Genomic DNA, 24,182 nt, shown 5'->3' on the forward strand with positions numbered 1-24,182 from the left:
AGCAGAGTTGAGTAGTGACAGAGACCATATGGGCCACAGAGCCTAAAATACTTGCTATCTATCTGGCCCTTTATAGAAAAGTTCAATACCTGGGTGGTTCAGTGGTTGAGTGTCTGCCTTTGACTCAGGGTGTGATCCTGGAGTCCTGGGATCAAGTCCCACATCAGGCTCCCTGCAGGGAGCCTGCTTCTCCTCTCTCTACCTGTGTCTCTGCCTCTGTGTGTGTGTGGGTGGGGAGGGGGTCTTGTAAATAAATAAATAAATAAATAAATAAATAAATAAATAATCAAAAGAAGGAAGGGAAGGGAAGGGAAAAGTTCACCTGGTCTAGAAAAGTTCGCCTCTGGTCTAGACCACGGGCTCTTGAACCAGACTGCTCAAGTTCAAAGCCGGCTCTATTCCCTAGCCATATGACCTCAGGCAAGTCCTTTTGCCTCCCTGTGCCTCAGTTTCCACCTCTGTAGCATAGGCGTAGTAGCATCAGTAACACCTCATAGCATCACTGGGGGAGGATTCAGTGAGTTAGTACATGAGAAAGTGAACTGAGCCTGCTACGTAGGAAACAATCTTTATAGAGTAAACGAAAAATATAATAAATAACAATAAATGGAGAAATACATGTCTTTTGAGAAACCGTGTCTTTAGAAGCACGTTGCTGGTTGTGTAAGGATGTCCTCTCTGCGGACAATATACTGAAGTCGCACGACCCTGCTAATAATGAGAAGCTGAAGACTCCTGGCATTGAGGACACATCGGTGCTGGGCAGGAGCAGTCGGCTCTTGGGCGGCAGGCCCTGTCCTGAGCGCTTGTGTGAACTTCCAGAAATGCCCTGGTCTCCCATGCCGTCAGATGGCCCTTGGTCCTGGATGGTGGCTCACTCACCTTAGGATGAACACCTCCCAGGGTCCGTCTGGAACTTTGCCAGTTTTAGCACTCAGAACCCCAAGTCCCAGGAAACCCCTCTGTTTGGGCAGATCAGGACAGTGGGCCCCCTGCTCCACATCCAGATCCAGTTATTTATGATTTTTTGCCTTTGAATTTGTGTCCTCAGAAAATGCTTTAAAACCTGCTCGGTATCTCCAGCCGAAAGAGCAGTTCTCGAAGGATAAAAACAAAGAGTTGTTGCTGAAAACTTCCTAAGAGGAACCAGTTTAGACATCTTTGTTCTCTTAGATTTGAACATGATTTTAATCATTTGTAGTCAGTTTGGCTCTTTTGTGACTCAGTGGTGACGGGATTTATCCAACGGGTTTTTTGGTGACGTTCTTGTTAGTGCAAATAGACCCATTTGCTGAGCTAAGATCTTTTTTATTTTCTGTGTTCTCCTATGAAACTGCCAAAGAAGCCAAGTTGTTGTGTTATTTTTTTTTTAACTTCACTGTTTAAACATGTGAATCAAACCATTTTTTCTTTACAACCATCATTTTCTTGTCTTCCTCTTTTAAACAAGCTGATCTGTTTTCCAGGAGTTTCCAAGTAATTAAACCCAATTAAAATCATTAAATTCTTTCTTTTAATGACAACTTTATTATTAAAAGCAAACCACAAGGAGGAGATTTAACTGGCAAAGCCCTCCATTGTGTGCTAATCCGTCCCTAACCTCTGGCTGACACTTCCACGAGATAAACCCCACAGAATAGTGAGGCTGGTTTAATGAATAGCTTTAATTAATACTTTTCTTCCTTGTGGCAGGGTAATTATTTGTTCAGCTTGTAAACAGCTACTTGGCAGTGATTTTTTTGAAGGCCCAGTTGGCTTGCATGGTGTGATAGCTTTGATTGGTTTTGTGTGTTTGTGGGTTTTTTTTTTCCTTTAAAAGAGGAGGAGAGGCTCCAAAATAGGTGCCGAAGTGCATTGTCCCGAAGTTTGGGATGTCAGGGTGATCCACACAGAAGAAAAAGCAAGGTGAATGCAGGTGGCAGGCTGCCTGTATTTGTGAGAGCTGTCTCCGGAGTGGGCAAGTCTGCCTTTTGCAGCAAAAGTCTGCAAGCCCAGACAGAGTCCCCGCCAGACACAAGCCTGGCTAGCAGCGGTCTGGGTGCTAAAAAGAGGAAGAGTCTGAGACTGCAAAAGGCCAGGCCAAGCTCTCCACCCCCCTCAACGCCCACCCCACCCCACCCCCGACCCTGTCACCCCTGGTCTTCCCTTCAAGTGACAGCTGGGAGGGTGGTGGAAGTGATGCTGGGTGTGGCCAGTGAGACCCCAGAGAAGTGATTCTGTGAATAATAATGATGAGCCCACGGGGGGGGGGGGGGGGGGGGGGCGGGGAGTGTACATGTCCCCAGCCTGGCACCCATCTCAAGTGCTTTCTCTGTGTCCACTCACTGACTCACCATCACTTTAGGCAGGTGCTGAGGTTCTCCCCACATCCCACAGACAGGAAAAGGGCCCAGGGACGTGCCCAGAGTCACACACCTTCTAGGAGGCAGGGCAGATCCCAGGTGTGCCAGCAGGTGTCTGGCTGCAGCAGTGGTTCTCAACTACTAAGTCCCACTGCCCTTTGGGATAGGAAAGTGGCACCTTTTCGCTCAGCTGGTTGGGAGATTTAGGGGTTTTTTTATTATTATTTAATTTAGCTCATCACTTAGGAAGCTAGTTTCATTAATAAGGTTACTCACTCTATAAATACAAAGTTGATTGACACTCAGGACTAAGCCTTTTCATTATTTTTGAATAATTTAGAGCTGTGGTTCTCTACCGAGGGTAATTTTGCCTCCTGGGTGCATGTAACAAAGTCTGGAGGCATTTCTGGTTGTCACAACTGGGTGAAGGGTGCTACAGGCCCGCAATGAGTAGAGGCCAGGGTTGCTCCCAGACCCCTGCAATGGACAGGAAGCCCCCACCACAAATAACGATCTGGCTCAAAATGTCAACAGTGCCAAGGATGAAAATCCCGACTTACAGAATCCTCAAATTTTTCATTCTAGAGATATTTTGTAAACACACAAAAGTCATTCTTTAGGGAACCTAATAAGTGGATTCATTTACATTGGTTTTAATTAGTTAACCATATTAATTATCTTAGCGATTTTGACTGTTGACCATGCCACCAGAGGTTTTTCAGAAACACATGCAAGGTGCCAAGAGCTCTCAACCAAACATTAGCTATTGAAGAACTTTGCATGAGTCTATGAAGACTTCTTCCCAAATCCCCAGACATCTATTACACAAGTTTCTCTAAGAAAATGCCTCCTGAGGGGCACGAAGCAGGGTTAACTCATTTCACCATCCTAGAAGCTTCGCGCTAAGAGAAGTATTCAGAAATCCCAGGTGCCTGTTTAGAGCCACCAAGACTCCTCCGCCTTGGGAGCGGTCCAAGATGTGTCTGGAGCAGGAAAGATAAGCAAGCAGTCCAGGAGGACTTGCATGTGGGACTGGGTTGGCTCAGAGCCTGGAACTGGGTTAAACACTTAGGATGTCAGAATCCCAGCAGCGTGCAGCAAGGACCACGGACTTCCCCATCCTCGTGTCCAAGGACTGGCCGTCCATAAGAGACACCACATCACCTGAGAATCCGCGACCATGGGTCCTTGGGAGAACAGGACAGCATGCACAGAGTTGGTTTTATTTAATTGTTGGTTGGTTGGCTTCTGAAAACTACTTTGGGGAGCACTACATTTAATAACCAGTAATGGACCACTAATGAGGCCCTAAAGCTGGTGACCAAAATGAATCTTTCCGCAGCGTACCTCCTTTTTGACTCCTCCAATGACATCCTAAAAAGTTATGGGCTGCCAATAAGTGAGGGAAAAGGCTGGGGGCAAAGAAAGGATTCGGAGCCCTTCAGGGGCGGCTCAAGTGATCTGATTTCCAATCTCAGCCAAGGTGTCTGGTTCCCGCAGCCTGGCCTTGGGGGTGGGGAGGAGGGCAGCTGAGAAATGAGGGATTTACCGGGGAACTTAGCTTTTCCATATCAAGTCCAGGAAATGAAAGGCACAAATGCTCAGAGGCAATAAGGGGAGATCCCTTCCCACCCCTGGGTTCTCCTTTTATCCTCTCTGAAGCCCAGCAGTTATTAGAAAGGCAAGCCAGCCTGAGACCTGAGGAAAGAGTCGGGGCTGATTTGTACATGGCAGCTGCTTGTCATTTCTCCCAACTTTGCAAGTGTAATTTAATTAAACGAACCATTTATTTCATTAAAAGTAGACATCAACAGTTTTAAATCAGGCATTTACAAAAAGAAAAAGCTGATTATAATCTGCCTTAAGCCTCTTTTCTGGAATAAGATACTTTATGCTATATTAGTTCCTATGAAGATGTAGTCCATGAGTAAAGTGGGTAAGATTTTGACTTTCTTAGATAGTCATGAGTTTGCAGCCCAGCTCTTCTGCTTATTAGCCTTGTGACCCTGGACAAGTCACTTCATTGCTTTGCATCTTGATTTATCTGTAAAACAGGGAAAAGATGATTTGAGGAGGAAATGTGGTCATCTATGTAAAGCTCACATACACGCATACGTTCATTGAAAAAAATACTTACCTGAGCACCTGCTGTTTACTGGGCTGTGTTCCAGGCTCAGCAGTAGCTCTCACAGAGCTTGCCTTCTGGCTGAGGGAGAGGCACCAAAAATCATAAATAAGAAATTTCATTTCAGATCGTGATAAATGCTATTGAAAACTGCAACAGGGCAAGGGATGTAGAGTAAGCCAGTTGGCATCAGAATTACTTTAGATGGAATGATCAGAGAAGACTTACCCGGTACTGAAAGTGGGAACTGAATGTCATGAAGGAGCCAGCCATGAAAGCACCTGGGGAAAGGAAATTCCAGGCAGAGGGAACAGCAAGTGCAAAGGCCCTGAGGCAGGAGCAGGTTTGGCAAATTCAGGGAGCAGAGAGGTGGGTTGGGGAGGAGAAGTAGACGTGGCCAATAAAAGATGTTAGCTTTACTCAGAGAGCCAGGGGAAGCTAGTGGATTGTAAATGAGGAAGAACAGCTCTGATTTTTGTCTTAAAAAGGTCACTCTGGCTGCCTCATAGACCCCAGATCTGGGGGAGATGGGAAGCCAACTATCTATATATGTAGCCCAACACACAGATGCACTTGAGCTCTTCCTCCCTCACATCTTCCTCTCCTGTTGAGGGACTAAAAGCCCCTTGGAAATAACGTAAAGCACTAAGCATGGGGCCCAGCACATAGCAGGCACTCAAAAAGCAGGAGGGCTCTAATAATGAGTATTTGGAGGAAATATCTCTTAATCCCTCACTTTTGAAGAAATTAGGAAACTGAGGTATAAGGACAAAGTGAAGTCCTGAGGCAGTCAGGTGCATTTGTGAACTGCAGCCACTTGGGCTCTGCTCCCTCCCACCCCCACCCAGAGAGTAGACTGCCACGAAACACATTGAGGGGACATAGCCAGGCCGGGCCCAGGGACCCAGAGGGCATCCCACGGGACCAGCCAAGATACTTCTTGGCTTTGCACAGCATAGAAATCAAACCCGAGGCAGGAGGAAGTGAGAGCAGAGTTTACTGTAGTGCGAGTGGTAGAGTATAGTGGACAGAGTGTCTGGGAGACTCCGAAAAGGAGAGGTGAGTCTCCCCGCCGCTTGGGGTTTGGGGTTTGCATTGGAAAAGGCTCCAGGGTAGATGTTCCTTCGGGAATCCGGGGTAGGGTCCCATCTAAGGTGAGAGTCAGGTGAACAACAGGTGTTACTTCATAAACCACCGAAGGCAGGGGTGTTAATGCCAGTGTCTACTGAGGTGTGTTCGAAGCCAGTGTCCTCGAGCTCGGGATCCGGTTCTTAGTTGTTATCAGGTGTTTGGGGGCCTAGGAGGAAACTCAGAGGATGATTCACTTTTCAGGCTTCCCCGCTGGGACAGGAACGTGGCTTCTTTGGTTTACTCAGATGCCAAGTGAGACGTACAGCATGAGTAAGTGGGGCCTAGCAAAGACACAGCAGATGGAGCCTTTCTAAAATGGAGTCTCTTCTGCTTCCCTATCTCAGTAGGGGATAGTCAACAGAGTGGTTCCACTTGGCATCAGAATGTGAGTCACTACTTTGGCTGCCAGATTTTCCTAAAGCAGATTTCAACTTGATCACCCCATCCAAAACCCTTTTTTGTTTATTTTTTAATTTTTTTTCAAAGCCTCTTTTAAAATAAATAACTTAAGATGCCTCGTTTACTACCCTAAAATGAAAAATCTAAATAATACAGCCCACCCATGACTCACTAGTTTAAAAAAAAAGGAATATAATATTGCAAATGTAACATAATGAAAAGAGATTTTTTAAAAACCTTATGTATTTCAATATGTGCCTGAGCACAATAGAAAACACAGTGAAGGAACCTGATACATGTACCTGCTTCTTTCTCATTTAAAAGATTTGCCTTGGGGATCCCTGGGTGTCTCAGCGGTTTAGCGCCTGCCTTCGGCCCAGGGTGTGATCCTGGAGTCCCGGGATTGAGTCCCACGTCAGGCTCCCTGCCATTTATGTCATGATAACAAGTTTGTTTCTAAACTGCATGCATTTGAGTTTTAAAAAACTCAAATGGAGCCTGCTTCTCCCTCTGCCTGTGCTCTGCCTCTCTCTCTCTCTCTGTCTCTCTCTCTCATGAATAAATAAATAAAATCTTAAAACAATAATAAAAGATTTGCCTTAAGAGAGGAAAATCAGGAGCCATTCTGTACAACTAGAAGAACTGGATTTTTATGGAGGCTCTATTACATTGGCCTAATTGGTTAAATCATTGGCCATTGGTGATTGAGCTCAACCTCCAGCCCCCTCCCCTCTCCCCAGAGGTCAGGGAGCGGGGCTGAAAGTTCCAGCCCTCTAATCCTTTGTTGGTTTCCCTGGCAATCAGCCCCCATCTTTAGGAGCTTTCCAAGAGTCACCTCATTAACGTAAACTCACTGTGGTCCAAGGGACTGGTTCTGAATAACAAGACACCCAGTTCATCCTTAGTGCTCTCATCACTTAGGAAACTCCAGGTTTTAGGAGCTCTGTGCCAGGAAAAGGGAGAAAAACTAAATACATATTTCCTATTATAAATCACAATACCTATCACACACTCCCAAATACCACTACTTCATCCCACCCCTGCCTCCCCCCCGGCCAATTTTTATGACCACGAAAACCGCCAAACTACTCTCTAGGAGGATGTGCCACCTCTGCTGAGAACCACTGCCTTAAAACCTGGTATAGGAAATGATGGACCCAGAATAGCAGCGTTTTGTGATTGTGTCATTGCATGATGTGGATGCAGGCCAGTGGCCCCTGAAAGATGGCCACATCCCAGTCTCCAGGACCTGTGACTTCCTGCCGCCTTCTATGGCAGATGTGATTCAGTGGCCCCCGTGTCATCACAAGGGGCCTCACAAGAGGGAGGCAGGAGATTGGAGCACATGGTAGGAGATACGAGAACAGAAGGAAGAATTGAAGTGGCACCAGAGAAGGCAGGTGGCATCTAGTAGCTGGAAAACGTGGTCACAGGGACCTAACAGATCTGCCTATCTTCGGTAACAAGAGTGGAACAGATTTGCCATTTACGTACATCATGATAACAAGTTTGTTTCTAACCTGCATGCATTTGAGCTGAATTAAAGGAAAATGTTAAATTAGCACAGTTGCCCTGCAGTGGGACAGAACTTGCAAAGGTGTAATGAGTATGGCCGTGGTCTAGAAAATACCAGGTTAAACTACTGCACGGGAATTTCCAAGCTTTCTAATGGAAGCTTCTGAACACTGCTGCTTTTTGCTAATAATACCTAAGCACCAGGAGCAGGTCACAGCACATGCATTATCCTACAAGATTCCTGGGAGGGACTCACTGACTGTATTCAAATGAAGAAACTGAGGCCCAAGGAGCGTGAACATCTCATGCAGGGTCACCTACCTCAGGAATGGCAGCCCCCAGGATTTGAACTCGGGTCCCTCTAACTCCATGGCTGATGCTCTTGGCAATTTTTGCTTCTCGGAGCTCCTTGCCTTTGGCCACTTGCATGCACATCTTGTGAGGCGGAGATAATTTGTGGTGGCCGTTCACAGGGAGCCATTTGCCTCACTAGGCAGTGCTTGTGTGGGATTGATGCTCTAAGACCAGATAATAAAAAAAAAAAAAGACCAGATAATAACTCAGATCTTGATTTATATCACCTTGGGGAGGGGCTGTCAAGGGGTGTCATCCAAAGACAAGACATCCAATCTTTCTAAAGTGCTGCCTGGCAAAACTTGGTCGTTGTTCAGATGTATAGAATCACTGGAGCTTGCCCATTGGACATCGGCAATGTCGGGAACTCCCTTTTTTTTGCACAGACATGGGGAGATGGCAAGCAGAGTCAAGAATTTTAGATTATAAGTGACAAAAATTCAACACACATTAGTTTAAGCCAAAAAGGAAACTTTATCTGTTCGTGTAACCAATTATGACCAGAAACAGACTTCAGGAACAGTGGGATCCAGTCCCCAAATAATTTTGTATGAAGCTATGTGCATTGTCAGGGGAGCCCTGCCAGTGTGGTGGCAGAGATGGCTGCTAGCATCCTCCAGCCTCAGGTCAACTGCTCAGCCACCCCAGGAGTAAGAAGGGGCCGCTTTCCCAGTAGCTAATGTCCTAGGACCAGTTCTCATGGTTTCCCATTGGCCACATGACCATCCCTGAACCAGTCACTCTGGTTCTGGCCAGTCCTAGGCTATGAAATCCTCCTGGGAGGCCAGTAATGGGTATTATTTTTACTAAAAATTAATAACTGCTTATTTACAGACTTGACAGTTCATTCGCAGAGAGATTAGGTATCTCTGTAATATCATACTGCAGCCCTATTTCTTCAAAGTATCTAATGAAGACCCTGTGTTGGGGACCCCCAGGACCACCCTCAGGCATGATGAGCTGCTAGAAGGACCCAGATTCGGAAAAGCTATTATATTCACAGTTACAGGTTGTTACAATGAAAGGACATGGTTAAAATCAACAAAGGGAGGGATGCATGGGTGGCTCAGCAGTGGAGCGTCTACCTTCGGCCCAGGGCATGATCCTGGAGTCCCAGGATCGAGTCCCACGCCGGGCTCCCTGTAGGGAGCCTGCTTCTCCCTCTTCCTGTGTCTCTGCCTCTCTCTCTCTCTCTCTCTCTCTCTCTCTTTCTCTCTCTCTCTGTCTCTTATGAATAAATAAAATCTTTTCTAGATAGATAGATAGATAGATAGATAGATAGATAGATAGATAGATAAAATCAGCAAAGGGAAAAGGCAGATGGAATAAGATGCAAAAGAAAATAGATCCCCAAAAAAAAAAAAAAAAAAAAAAAAGAAAATAGATCCCAGATGTTCCACCGAATTCTGCTGGCAGAGGATGTGACAAGTCATGCCAAGTGTTGCCAGCCAGCGAAGCTCACCTGAGCCCTGGTGTCCAGCTCTTATTAGGGTCCAGCACCTCAGCCTCTCCGACTCCAGCACCCCAGAACAACAACAGGCACTCACCACTGTTAGCATCAACTAGGATTGCACCGCCCAAGGATTCGGAGCTCATCTACCAGGAGCCAACCACGGGCCAGGCTTGAAGATGGGCCTTCTTAGGAAGGTGCAAAGTTTGAGTAGCCCAGGCCTGCCGCATTAACCCTTTCCTGCGCAGACAGCCTCCAGATCTTCATGGCAGGGACCCCACGGGAAACCAACTAAAATGGCTCAGCTCAGGGGAGACCACCAGATACTAGGCCTGGTACATCTGGATATTCCAGGGGAGACATTACACTTCTTTCCAGTCACGCAGCCGAACCATGGAAGGCAGACACTTCCTCAGAGCAAAGGTGCTGTCACAGGCAGCATGACATAACCAGAGGATTACGGAATCTGATGTCAAATCGGACCTGAGTTCTGGTCACAAAGCTGCCTCTGGAAGAAATGGCATTTCAGACTTAGGCTAGGCTCTGTAGTGACTGTCAACTCTGCCATTGTAGCACAAAAGCAGCCATAAGCATTAAGTGAACAAATGGGCATTGCTGTGTTCCAATAAAACTTTATTTACAAAAACAGACAGTGGGCCACAGATTCTCTAGTATTTCTCCCATTCTTTTTTTTTTTTTTTCTTTTTTTAATGCTGGCCACTAAAGTGAACTTTCACTAACAAGATGATAACCAGCCCTTTGAAAAACCCATTTGATCTTTATAACCACCCTGTGGTGAGTAACCCCATTTTACAGGTGACAAACTGAGGCACACAGAAGTTGCGTAGCTTGTACAGAGTCATCTAGCTGGTAAGAGGTGGAACTGGCCTTGGTCATAAGCAGTCTGGCTGAGAACCCACTCTCCTAACGTCTACTCCAAAGTGCTCAGAGATTAGCTGTAAATATTATTACTCAGACAGCTGCAAAAGTACCCAAAGGACAACAGTCACCTAAGGTTTCAGGACAAGATTAGGGTGTGTCTGCCTTTTGTTCAAAGGGTTTTTGTGAAGTTTAATAAATAGTGTGTGGATCTCACTTCTTTGAAACACTCATTGGAACCATCTACGACCAAAGAGCAACATGCTTAAAACAGAAAACATAGTAAACTCAAAGAAGGAATTCTATAGCCGGCAGATGCAGTTGTGATTCATTTAAACAACTTTTTGGTAAAAACTTGGACTCGGGGGCACCTGGGTGGCTCAGTCAGTTAAGTATCTGCCTTTGGCTCAGGTAATGATCTTGGGGTCCCGAGATCGATCCCTATGTTGGGTTCCCCGCTCTACAGAGCATCTCTTCTCCCTCTCCCTCTTCCTGTCCCATTGCTTGTGCGCTGTCTTGCTCTCTGTCTCTCTGACAAATAAATAAAATCTCAAAAAAAAAAAAATACTTGGACTCCTTAGAAATGAAAATGTTACCTCCTGATCCATAAGGATTGGGAAGTAGACCTCCAAGAATAGGGCTTAAAATGGGGAGGAGCTTGTAAATTTGGGCACGATGGAGACACTTGGTAGTAAACAGCAGCTGTCATCTTAATGAACCTGAGTAACTTTTGTGTTCAGAATTGGAAAACCTCCCAGAATCCATATGCTGTTTTCTTCGTTCACATTGGTTTGACATCGGATTAAACTCGTTTTAGGAAAGACTTTCTTGTTCATGTTCTTACCATATCCCATCCATCTGGGAAACAACCACACATCACAACTGACTTACTGATCCATGAGGCAGATCTGAGAGTGGCCCTTGTGGAGGAAGGCCCCGCCATCCTCCTCTCGTTAGAGAACTTCACCAAGAATGCGTAATAATTAGGCCGCACACTTGCAGCAGGGTCCACAGCATCCCCCCTGGGGCCGAGTGCTAAGGCTTGGAGCCTCCTAAACGAATGTGCACACACAGCACAGCTCACCGTGTCAAATGTGAACCCTGAGAAATCTCATAGATCGTTAGACGCATTTAAAAAAAAACCTGTAATGCCTTTGATTTATCCCTTCACGGAGAAAAAACCACCCCCAAACTCTCGAGTCAAAGATGATGTTCCGTCCACCCAACCCCACCAGCCCCCAGCACGACCCTTTGATGGACAAGTTACAAATTGAAACCTGTTTTGGAAAAAAAAAAAAAAAAATCTCTTTTTCAGTTCTCCCGTCTGACTTACATTGATCATTTTTTAAAAACAATCTGTTCCTGCTGTTGCTTATTTAGGAAATTAACCTAAGCAAGCTGATTTTTTTTTTTAATCCAAAGAGTGTGTCGTGATTAAGAAGTGGTGTTCATAAAGTACCATCTGATGTGGGGGTTTCTGCTGGGTTTACAGAAACAAGTTCTTTGCATCAGGGTTCGAGGAAGTGGGATGGGAAGTGGGATTTTGACAATGACCAGTACTTGGGGAGGGCTTGCTACATACCAGAGTAGGTGTCCCCATAAACCTCACCACAGTCTTGGGCAGTAGAAGGGTCAGAACGGGTTTGACTGGGTCAGTGGCCTGTTTTTAGCCAAAGAATGTGGCGTGAAGTCTTCCCTATTCTAGGCTTTATTTGACAGGGAGACGTGTTAGACCAGAAAGAGGATCCCCCTCCGAGCCGCAGAGTGACTACAGCCAACAGGACCAAGGTGGCGTGTTTATGGAATATATTAGGAACGTATTCAGCAGGCAACACAATACAGAACTGGTGGCTTTCATCCTGCCCTCGCTCTGGATGTGTTTCACATTAATTAATGCTGAGTCTCCACCAATTTTTTTTTCTTAGTTTCTCAGTCTTTGCAATCCTGGAAAAACATTTTCTACTTGGATAAAGTGGTCTGGCTCAGGGTCACACTCTGTGTTGCTTAACTCCTGGGACAGTTGTGCTTTTCTTGGGCTATTCCAGACTTTTCCACCTCTCTACAGCTAATTTTTATCAAATTCCTTGAAAAGAGGTCCCACCTCTTTTCAGAACAGTCCACAGGCAGCATGCAAGCGGATTTTAGGAAAACCTGAAACAATACGAATTCTCAAGGAGTAGATGGGCATTCTAAAGGTTCTCCTCAGAAACATCTGGATGTCTTTAAAATTTTGTTTTAATTTTTTTAAAGATTTTATCTTTAAGTAATCTCTACACCCAACCTGGGGCTCAAACACATAACCCCGAGACCAAGAGTCTCATGCTCCACCAACTGAGCCAGCCAGGCACCTCAAAATTTTGTTTTAATTTTTAATTATAAGTATGTGAATCCCTTCTCCTTCAAAACATTTTAGAATATTCCAGCTCGTGCAAAAGTTCACTTTCATCCTTACTTCTAATTCCTGTTCCCTCCTCTCTGCCCTTCCAGGAATAATTATTGTTCTGACTCTGGGTATATCCTTTCAGATATTTATAAATATATAAGTGCCTTTGGAAAGTACGTGGTAACATTTTATATGTTTCTAGTAAATGCCAATAACATGCAGTATATAACTTTCAGAAAACTTACTTTCACTCAATATTATTTTTTTGATATGTCCATGTTAATATGTGGAGATGTGGTTCATTTCTTTCCATTGAATTTAGTTTTCCACCGAGTGAATATACTACAACTTGTTTCTCTAATAACCTTTGGCTGGACAGCTAAGTTGTTCAGTCTTTGTTATTTACAAACAATTCTGCAATAAACATCTTTTTACATGTCCCTTGTTCATATATATGGGTTTTTCTCTAGGGTAGACAATGGGAAGTGGATTTAGTAAGTATATTCCCTTCTTTTTTGAATTTAGGTCTTTTTCATCCAGGAAATATGTGCATAGAGTTTAAAACTCACATGGTTCAACAAAGGAAAGTGTTAAGAGAAATAGGCGTTCCCAGTGGACCCCACGCCCACCCTTTCTTTCTGCCCACAGGCAACAACTTTCAACCCTTCCAGATTCTTTTGATACTTACCTCCAAATTTCTAAGTAACCTGCTTATGTTATTACTTCTTGATTTTTCTTTCCACATTAGGCATGCTCCCCAGCTTCCCAAACTAGAAGATGAGAATTTAGCTCTCTTTCCTCACCCTGGCTCCCATCACACACACGCAGACTTCCTCCCCACATCCTGCCAGTATCGATAAGACGTAATTTCAGCTGTATCAATACTGAGTATTTGCTTTCTTCTCACTATACAAAATACTTTTCACAGACAGACCATTCCATATGCGATAATTACTTTTCCTGTTTTATGTGCTGGCCTGGGAGTTGACATTTTTCTACATAAATCCTTTCAGCGAACGAGTGTGGAGGGCAGCTTCTTGCATCTCGTCTAACGTGCAGAGGGCTGCTCATCCGTGGTTAGGTGCATGGCCTTGCCAAGAAGGAACAGGCAATCATGCAGGAGTGAGTTGGTTGAGGGGTGACTAATGTATGGAAACACCCCCCAAAACCCTCTCCCGGGTCACACACCAATTCCCCGGTTGCCCCTGAAACGTTTGTTTTCCTCATTTTTTCTTCATTTTTTGTTGAGTACTCTACCCTCCCGCCTTCCAGCCAGGACCCGGAGTGCTAAGCTTTGGCTTTGGGGGCCCTAATGAGGTGTTGCACCTAATGGCTGTGTTCCTGGGCTTGATTCTCCACAGTTGTGTGTGTGTGTGAAGCTGAGATCACCAGCTACATTTTTTCCCCATTTTTTTTAAGGGTCGAGAAAGGTTTATGTCATTAATTATTTATTTTTACAATAGAAATAAGACAGCCTCCTGGTGAAAAATTCAAACAGGAGAAGACGTGTATGGAGTGACAGTACAAGGTCCCCTTCATGCCTCCTGCCACCCCAGCCCCTCCAGGTCCTCCTCACAAGCAGTGCTGCTGGTGCGACATGACCCGGTCCAATCCCAGCACTCACTAGCTGCAGGGCCTTGAGCAAGTTACCTAACAGTTTTCTCATCTGTAAAATGAGAAAATATTAATACTCAGCTTGTAGGTCTTTGTGGGAATTAAATGAATTAATGAGTTAATGTGTAAAGCGGCACAGAGAAAGCACTTAATGGATATTAACTAGGAATATTACTAAGTGTTGTGTATCCTCTTAGAACAATGGTTCGTAACCTTGGCTACCTCATAACCTTGAAATCAGGTGGGTGGGCAGCTTTCAACACTCCTAAAGCCTGGAACCCATGCTCAGAAATTCTGATTTTATTGGCCTGGAGAGAGCCTGAGCATCAGGATTTTTCCATGCTCCCAGTCATTACAGTGTGCACTGAGAATTGAGAACCATCGAACCATGTGCATCAGTTAGGATAGGTGAGGTTATGCTGCAGTAACAAGCATCCCCCAGATGTCATCTACTTCTCTTTTATGGTACTTGCCCATTCTGATCTGTTGCAGCTCTGACCCCCACTATCTTTTCTCTGGAACATTTAGTCTTGTGAGGTGAGAAGAGAGAGCGTGACCAAGCATGCACTTAACCTTAAAGCTTCAAACCAGCAATGAAACATAACTTCTGCTCACATATCATTAGCCAACACAAGTCCCATGGTCACATCTGAGTTCAACAGGGAGGGTGTATATTAGGAGTTGCCAGACAGTTCCTGCATGGGGCCAGATAGTAAATATCTTAGGCCTTGCAGGACATACGGTCTCTGTGGCTCCTGCTCACCTCTGCCTTCAAAGCACAAAAGCAACCATGGATAATACACTGTTTACAAATGTTAAAAGTTAGGGTGCCTGGGTGGCTGGGTTGGTTGAGTTGTCTAACTCTTGATTTCAGCTCAGGTAATGACCTCAGGGTCACGAGATCAAGTCCTGCATTGGGCTCCATGCTGGATGTGGGAGCCTGCTAAAGTTGCTCTCTCCCTCTACCCCTCCCCCTACTTGCATGCACATCTCTGTATCTCTCTAAAAAAAAAAAATGTAAAAAGTCATGTCTAGCTCATGAGCCATACACAGGCAACAGGTCAGGTTGGGCCCATGGGTGTAGTGTGCCAATCCCTGGTGTGGATCATCCTCCTACAGGGAGCTCTCTAGGAAGGGACCCCAAATATGGGAGAACTGTCATGCAGTCTACCGCAGCATGTGTGTAAGAGAGAAGGAGAGAGAAGGGACCCTTTCATTGCACAGTTGGGTTTCACACATTGTCCTGTGGTACAACTTGCTTTTGTTACTTAATATCTTGGTGGTAGTTTCACATCAGTAACTCTAACATGACTTGACTTTTTTAATGGCAGCCTAGTTTTCCACACTATGGATGGACCATGATGGGGTTTTGTTTTTGTGCTTGTTTTTATAATTAATTTTCTGTGGTGAGATAACAGTGTTATTGCATGTACCAGGAGGAGTAAGACAGCATCTAGACAGAAAATTGTAATAAAGAGAGAACCAACATGTCAGCTCTCCCAGTGGGTTTTACATAGCATAGTCCAAGCTGCTTCCCTGCAGCCTTCCAGGCCTCCGTGGAAGCAGAAAGGCTGGAACGGATTCCCCTTTATTGCTGCCATTCCTGGATCTGGCAATGCTGAGCACAGCTGCAGTTGCAGGGACATTTGGGGGAGATTGCAGTACTAAAGAGGGCAAATAGAAACTGGGAACATCTAGAAATATGATCTTAGAGGCTATCTGGCATCATCACCCTGACCCCACGGGGAGACACAGCCTAGGCCACATGTGAGCCCATCAGGAATGACCGTGGCTGCCTTTCAGCAGGGGTGGGGGTTAAAAGAAAGAAGCCTGGCTGACAGGTGACTCTGTCCTTTCTTTCTGCCAGGACACCACGACGTCAGTGCGCATCGGCCTGATGATGGAGGAAATGATCTTCAACCTTGCAGATACACATCTGTTCTTCAACGACCTGGAGGTTTGGCATTCCCCTCCCATTCCGTGTCATAGTCACTGTGTTTAATGACCTGTGTCTGGTTCAGGGGAAGAGACACTGCCTTTTCTCTTTGCTGGCTTTCCTTTTTCCTTTGGAGGCTAGAAACTTCTGCTGACAACCCCCAAGAGGGCACAAAACTGTGGCCAGCGACAGTTTATTGAAAACACACTTGGCCAGCGGATCTCTCCGGCTTCCCAGTGCAGCCAGTGCTCTTCTCTCCACTCCGGTGGTGATGTCCACTGGCAGTTACGCTAATCCAATAAGGGCTGTGTCGTCTCTTCCTCCTGAAATTTGCTGTTTAATAAGTTTATTAAGGCAAATTAGTACAGATCCTCCTGGGTCAGTAATAATTAGCAGTGGGCCAGGATGGAAGCTTTTAAAAACAATTTACATTCCCCTGAAAACATGTTTTACGAAGAGAGAGAGCAAACAGAGGGACTGTGCTTACTTAGCATCTGCTCCCATGCCCCGAAGCAAGTGGCAAAAGAGATAGGAGACAGGGGGAGGGCAGCGTCAGAAATCAATTTAATTCCTCTGTTTATACCCAGCCTGTGGCAGGAAGATATGAGAAGAATTTGAAATGGAAACCATATTTAAAATTGAACTGTTAAAGCAAGGCAAAGGAATAGAAAGCTAAGTAACGAATGAGGGTAAGGCCCTGGACCAAAAAATCTAGCTCAGGCCAACTGCTGCAGTGAAGCTGAGAGTTCATCCCTGAGCTCCCTGGTAGCCAAAGCAAGGAGGGAAATACAATGCGTGACTTATCTCTGATGAAGAGCAAGCAGCTTTCTCCAAGGTGAAGAAGGCATTTTGGGGTTGATAAGAGGATTAATGTGGGGATCTTCTGGCTTTGTAAATTGTATTTGCATTCTTGGTTTACCTGATTGAAAAATGAAGGTCACCTAAATCATACTGCATATGAAAGAACACTCCTGTTGATCTTAGCAGGCCTATTTTTCTTCTGGAATCAAAAGTGCCTGGAACTAGCCTATGAAGTAGAAATATGAAGGCTATGAATTCAGATCTGTCTTGATTGGCCCCGAGTGTGACTAATACTTATTAGGAAAGGATACAGGTTTTCCTTTCTGGTCTGAGGTCCTAGAATTCCAGAGGAGGACACCCTTGCTGAAATGATCAGCCTTGTGATCTTTCCAGCCTGGGCAACCCATTTGGGCCTCAGCCCTCCTATCTGTGAACTGGAATTGTTCTCTGCCCAACATCTGTTTCAAAGAGAGAAACAGATGTTTGTTGTTTGTTTGTATTTATTATTTTTTAATTTAAATTCAATTAATTAATTTATAATGTATTATTGGCTTCAGAGTTAGAGGTCGGTGATTCATCAGTCTTCTATAACACCCGGTGCTCATCACATCACATGCTCTCCTTAATGCCCATCACCCAGTTACCCTATCCCCCCCACTCTCCTCCAGCAACCCTCAGTTTGCTTCCTATGATTAAGAGTTTCTTGTGGTTTTGTTTCCCTCTCTGCTTTCATCTTATTTTTCCCTCCCTTCCCCTATGATCCTCTGTTTTGTTTCTTAAATTCCACATATGAATGAGATCATACGATAATTGTCTTTCTCTGATGAACCTATTTCACTTAGCATAATACCCTCTAGTTCCATCCATGTCATTGCAAATGGCAAGATGTCATTTTTTTTGATGGCTGAGCAGTATTCCATTGTACATATGTGCCGCATCTTCTTTATCCTTTCACTGTCGGTGGACTTCTGGGCTCTTTCCATAGTTTGGCTATTGAGGGCATTGCTGCTATAAACACTGGGTTGCAGGTGCCCCTTCGGATCACTACATTTGTATCTTTGGAGTAAATACCCAGTAGAGCAATTGCTGGGCCATGGGGCAGCTCTATTCTCAACTTTCTGAGGAATTAAAGAGAGGATCTATGTAGAACCTCATTGATAACAAAAGAGAACATGGGCGAATCGGGTGGTTCCATGAGTATCCAGCCCAGGACTGTCCCTCAGCCAGATGCAACACGCAGGCCCCCTTCACGATGACCTCTCATGTCTTAGAGAAAAAGAAGGAGGAGAGAGGGAGAGAGAACTAATGAACAAAACAACAAAACAAGGCAACTGAATTCAGCAAGCATTTCTGGGGCCTAATGTCATAAAGAGTCAGTTGATTGCAAATAATAAACCCCAAATGGTTTTAAGAAATAAAAGGAAATTATTGGCTCTTGTAGTTGAAAAGTCCAGGGTAGATTCGGTCTCTCAAGATCTCCTTAGAATGTTGGCTCCATGAGGACAGGAACCACAGCTGCGTCACTCTCAATCCCCAGGGACTCATCAGGAAACAGCCAAACTAATCCATAAATGAGAAAGTTCATTTAATGAAAAGGTCAGGAAGAAAATAAAATAATTAGATGTGATAGTAGTGATGGGGGAAAAGGGGTAGATGGGGATCATCATTCTCGAGGGAGGCAGGGAAGGCCTCTCGAGGAAGTGACACTTGAGCCAAGGCCTGAATGATGACAGAAGCCAGCTAGGTGAAAATCTAGAAAGGTGGGACCAGCGTATGCAAAGGCCCTGAGGTGGGAAGTAGTGTGAAGTCCACAGTGACTGTAATGAATGAGTGAAAGCAAAAGGGTGACTAGAATAAATGAATCTGGAGAGGGAGGTGTGGGCCAGACATGGGTCACGGACATCAGAGTGGATCACGGACATCAGAATTTATTCTAAGTGCTATGGACAACCGTGGGGCCAAGGACCATAAAACAGGAAAAGCTGCATGATCTAGTTTATGTTTTAAAAGGACTCTGGCTGCTGAGTGGAGAATGGGCATTAGGAGGGGAAGAGTGGAGGCTGGGAGACCACTAAAGAGACTATTGCAGTTGTCCAAGCAAGAGGAGAAAGGTGGGTTGGATCAAGGTGGTAGGATGTGGGCTTCAGGATGGCGGTAAAGCCAAGAGGGTTCCTATGAGTTGGATGGGGGCATGAGGGAGAGAGAGGAGTGGAGGGAGGCTTGGCCTGACCAGGGTGACAGTGCCGTTCTCTGAGATGGGTAGATGTGGGAATACAGTTGGGAAACCCACCCTCCTGTCGTGGGCACATGGGGTTTAAGGTGTCTGTGACACCCCATAGGAGATACCAGATCAACGGGTAGATACATGAATTTTAAGTCCCACACAGTAAACATGCGAGACACATAGTGTGCACTTTATCCATGTGGGTTGAACCCGAGCCTCCAAGCCAGGCATTTTGCTGGCCTGATGGGGGTTTTAAGGCAATATCTTCAGTCTTGCCCCCTCTGCGGTCCTCACTGGCCCCCAAGTGGAAGTCACACCTCTTGGCAAAGGATTTAATTACCAGCTGGAGCTACTCAGGGAAGCCAGTTTGGTGTTATTCCCTAAATTTTTCAAAAATGCCCCCAGTGCCAGAAGCCCCCAAGGCACCTGGGCAGAATTGAAACCATGATTCATGATGGGCAAGTTAAGACTCACACAAGTGAAAACAATTTGCTTGCTTTTGCAAGCCATTGTCAGAATCCAGGGGGCAGCTTCCCGGGGCTCCCCAGGGAGACACTGGGATTTGGGAGACGGGCTTGGCCTGCCTGAGGCCAGCGAGACCAGCTCCTGCATGGAGGGTAGAGTTTAGGGGTCAAAGTCAGAGGACCCCCCCACCTTCTGCTCTGAGCCTGCAGTGCCATCTGTAAATAAGGGAGTTAGCTCTTGCATGCAGCAGTGTTTGGGGGGCAACTTAGCATTTGCCAGCCCCTCCCCTAAGTGCTGCGGATTCAGTGGCAAACAATATGCAGCAAGATCCCCACCGTCGGGACGCCTGGGTGGCTCAGTGGTTGAGCATCTGCCTTCGGCTCAGGGCTTGGTCCCAGAGTCCCAGGATTGAGTCCCACATCGGGCTCCCTGCGGGGAGCCTGCTTCTCCCTCTGCCTGTGTCTCTGCGTCTCTCACTGCGTCTCTCATGAATAAATAAATAAAATCTTAAAAAAAAAAAGATCCCCACCCTCATAGCACTGACCTTCCAGCCAGAGAAGCAATGAACAACTGAATATATAATGTCGGATAAAGTGCCCTGAATGGTCACAGGCCAGAGGCTGTTATTTCACTTGGTCCAGCCAGGTAAGGCTTCTGTCACAGTTGAGCAGATGCCCAGGTGAGGGGAGGGAGGGGGCGTGTGGGTATCCAGGCAGCGAGCGTGCCACACAGAGAGGACAGAGGGCTGGGGCCCTGAGGCTTGATACAAGTCGGCAGGTTCCTGAAACGGGTCCGGAGCAGGAGCCGGGGACTGGGGTGGGCAGCGGGAGTGGGAGGTGTGTGCAGATCACGTGGGGCCCTGGACCATCCTAGGGCTTTGGATGATATTCTCAGAGTGACAGGAAGCCATTGGGGGTTTTAAGCAGGAAAGCACCATCGTCTGACTTGGGGTTCAGAGGCTCCCTCCGGCTGCCTGGGGAACAGACCAAAGTGGGCAAGGGGGGGAAGCAGGTATCTGAGTGGGGTCAAGTCAGGTGCCCAGACCCCCCTGTGAGAGCACTCAAAGGGAGGAATCCTGAGGTGCAGGGACGGGTCAGAGACAGGGTAGGTGCCAAGTTCATCTGTACCCCCAGGCTTTCCTGGACGTCTGTCCCGAGTTTAGGGCCAGCACCTTCTAATCCGTTCCACCTGCCAAAGGCCTATTGGAGTCCTGGCTCCCCCCAGTGCCTGGCTGTGCGCCCGGGGCAGCTGTCTCTCTCTCTCCTGTGGCCTCAGTTCCCTCATCTGCTCAGAAGGTAAAAGAAAAGCCCCGACCTTCCAAGGTTGTAATGATGACGGCAGATGAAAGCTGCCCACACGGAGCCAATGACCGGGCCTCTCCATCCAGGGGGGTGCCGTGCATGCCATGGGGTTGTGCAGGGGGGCTTCATGGTCCGAGGGCAAATTCTTTCTTTTAAATCATTAGACATTTATTTTACCATGAGCTAGAAGAAGACAACCAGCTTGCCCAACTCCTGATTCTACAATGACTCAGAAACAATGCCCACGACAAGAGATAAGGCAAAGATGATGACTCCCGTTGCTGGAGTTTGGGCAAAAATACCTGCAACTGGCTCCCTGGCTCCGGGCCACCTCGGCCTCGTACAGAAGCTGCTTGTTGTACAGTACAAGCCGGCCAGGACCCCTCACCCACATCATTTTTATTAACTTGTTTCACCTTCTTAGATGAAAATTCATATCAGAGGTACCAGCCAGGCACCTCAGCAACTTAGAGACAAATCCCAGTTTAAAGAATTTATGGCTCAAGAGTGATTGCTCAGGTCATGCTCCATCTATTAAGGGCACATGAACCGCTGAACATGAATGCAGCATATGTGTATGTGTGCAAGTCTATGTCTTTAGAGAGGCTGGTGGGAGGATCTCATTACCCTAAGGTTAGGATTTGTCCCAAAATTCAGCCTTGTAGCTTTGGGAGATGCAACAGTTTGGTCTCTTTTTCTGTCCCCCAGTAAACCCAGTAAAACCAAGAGATGGCTAAAGAAAGTATACTTGGAGCTGAATTAGAACCCAGCTCCTTTGTGAAAAGGAATTTTGGAGTGAGTAGGAGCCCTCAGAGCTCTCTGCCCAGGGCCAGACACCCTCCAGGTATAGGCTGGAAGGCGGGGAGCACGGGTCGCCCTGGGGGCTGGTTCGATATGTTGCTGGTGGCAGGAAGAAAGCAGAGCCCTGAGAGAGCCCCGGCTGCCACGCTCATCCACACTGAGGGACATTCGTACTCACGGGGGGCATCCGAGGCTGCAGAGGCCCCGGCATTTATGCAGCAGCCAGTCTGCACCTGTCCAAAGGCTGGATGACTGCGGGAACTGCCTGCGGGAAGAGAGAGAGCTCTTTCCTCCGTCCACCCCAGGATGAATGCGGTAGTGGGGAAGCAAGGTTGGCAGAGAACCATGACATTCACGGCAGAGAAAACAGCCGACGAACAAGGCCGCGGCCGCAGAGGCACCGGCGTTGAAGTCAGACGGGCTTTGGTCTGAACCCCACTGTGCCGCTCGCTGGATGATCTTAGACACGGTGACTTCAACTTCCTGGGCCTCCGTTTCCTCTTCTGTAAAACAAGGATGAAAACATATCTTGTAGATTGTTGTAAGCCCAGAGACGGAGGGCGTGAAGCCGTGACCCTGGTGCCCGCTCCTCCGCTGTACGAGGATTACCTGCGCGGGCACCCAGGGTGCCTGGCACGGGGTAGGCACTCAACAAGCCCAGCTAAGATTGTGTAACTAGGCCTGCAGCCGTTTGTCCCATGATCCAGAGCAGTGAAAGGTCTCCATCAAGCCTTAGAAACCAGGAGGCACCCGGTGGCTCAGTGGTTGAGCATCTGCCTTCAGCTCAGGTTGTGATCCCAGGGTCCTGGGATCGAGTCGTGCATCAGGGTTCCTGCAGGGAGCCTGCTTCTCCCTCTGCCTATGTCTCTGCCTCTCTCTCTCTCTCTCTCTCTCTATCTCTCTCATGAATAAATAAAATTTAAAAAAAAAGAAAAAGAAACCTCCTGAGATATGGAAGACCCTGAGAGCAAGTCCAGATCCAGACTTGGGAACGGACCCACTGGGTGGTTGTTCTTGGACCCCCGAGACTCTACCTTCAGGGGGCACCGGGGGCCCCTTGGCTTCAAGGACCACTGGGCTCTCCCTCGTTGGCAAGTGAAGGAGGAAACGTTGGCAGCCAAAGCAGCCAGCTTGACAGGAAGCACAAAGCAATTCTACTAAGTGCCGACCCAACCCAAACACCTGGCACAGAGGTTGCATTCTATAGATACTTTTTGAAATGACGTTGATGGGTACAGAAAGCCAAAGGATGAGCTGCAAACTTCCCCCTGTCCACTGGGCCTTTATCAGAGGCAATATGAGGCAATGATTGAGAGCAAACATTCTGGGGCAGATGGCCTAGGTTCATAGTCATAGCCCAGCTCTGCACTTACAGGCTGTGTGACCTCAGGTGAGTTACTTAATCTCTCGGTGCCTCTGTCCTCATCTGCAAAATGGGAATAATAATAATACCTGCCTCATAAGAGTACTTTGAGAATTAAATGAATAGATATATATAAAGCACTTAGGACATAATAGCACGATATCACTGATGGCTATTAGTATTATTATAATAATGTTCATTATCATCATGTGCATGTAGAGTCCTCACCTGCAAAGATACCAGAAATTTGTGCACAACTATGTGCAGCCAATCATATATCTTTCCCCTCATTTTACAGATGAGGAAACTAAAATTTAGAGAGGATGAGAGATTTGCCCAAGCTCACAGCAGCTATAAGTATTAAGCCCCATTCAAACTGGAATTTGCTGGACTCCAAGACCTGTACTCTTAAAAAATGCAAATCCTGTTGTTTTAAAACAATAATTCAGTATTTCTGTTTCAAGACACTGTAACTTTGGTTAAAAATAAATTTGAAAATCTCGACCTTGTTGAATGGCTCAGATTTCACAGGTGGTGTCATTAGGAGTGTTTCCAGATTCCATCAAGAGGGCTCTCGGTTTGGACAAGAGAGAGACAAGGAATGGAGGCCATCGTAAGCCAGGCGGGCGCAGTGTGTGGGAGAGGGCTGGTGTTGTCACCGTTTCTTCCCCAAGAGCAGGCACTGTCTGGGTTTGCAACCTCGTCATCCTTGTCAGTGTGGTTTAATAGACAGGAGGGCAGAGCCATTCTGCCAGGAGGATGTGTGTGGAGATGGGAGGGAGGAAGGGGAAGAGCTACTGGCTTTTAGCAGGCAGGAACAGCAGTGCCAAAGAACCCAACACTGAGGACAGCCCCACGTGAGAAAGCATCACACCCAAAATGCAGGAGACACCCCCTTGAGAAACACAGCACTGAGCCCTAGAGAGCTGTCAGCCAGCTGCACGCTATTTCTAGATCACATAGTGTACATCGTAATCCAGGCTTCAGGTGGCTTTCTTTTTACTCGAAATACAAAAAAAAAAAATTTTTTTTGTTAAACTTATGATTTTTTCCTATGAGTATCTAGGGGCGGAAGTGATTGACACATCAAGCCAGTGAT

The 24,182-nt window shown here is 46.4% G+C and overlaps 1 protein-coding gene across 3 annotated transcripts in view; it reads left to right on the top strand.

Moving 5' to 3' along the window:
* Window positions 1–24,182, top strand: part of EYA2 (EYA transcriptional coactivator and phosphatase 2) — a 262,669-nt gene that overhangs the window by 200,036 nt on the left and 38,451 nt on the right. For all 3 annotated transcript variants that reach the window (XM_049100621.1, XM_025470310.3, XM_025470311.3), the window contains one exon: window positions 16,060–16,149. In XM_049100621.1, coding sequence (XP_048956578.1) covers window positions 16,060–16,149 — 90 coding nt within the window. The remainder of the gene's footprint in view (window positions 1–16,059; window positions 16,150–24,182) is intronic.

This window comes from Canis lupus, chromosome 24, assembly GCF_003254725.2.
Source record: "Canis lupus dingo isolate Sandy chromosome 24, ASM325472v2, whole genome shotgun sequence".
NCBI lineage: Eukaryota > Metazoa > Chordata > Mammalia > Carnivora > Canidae > Canis > Canis lupus.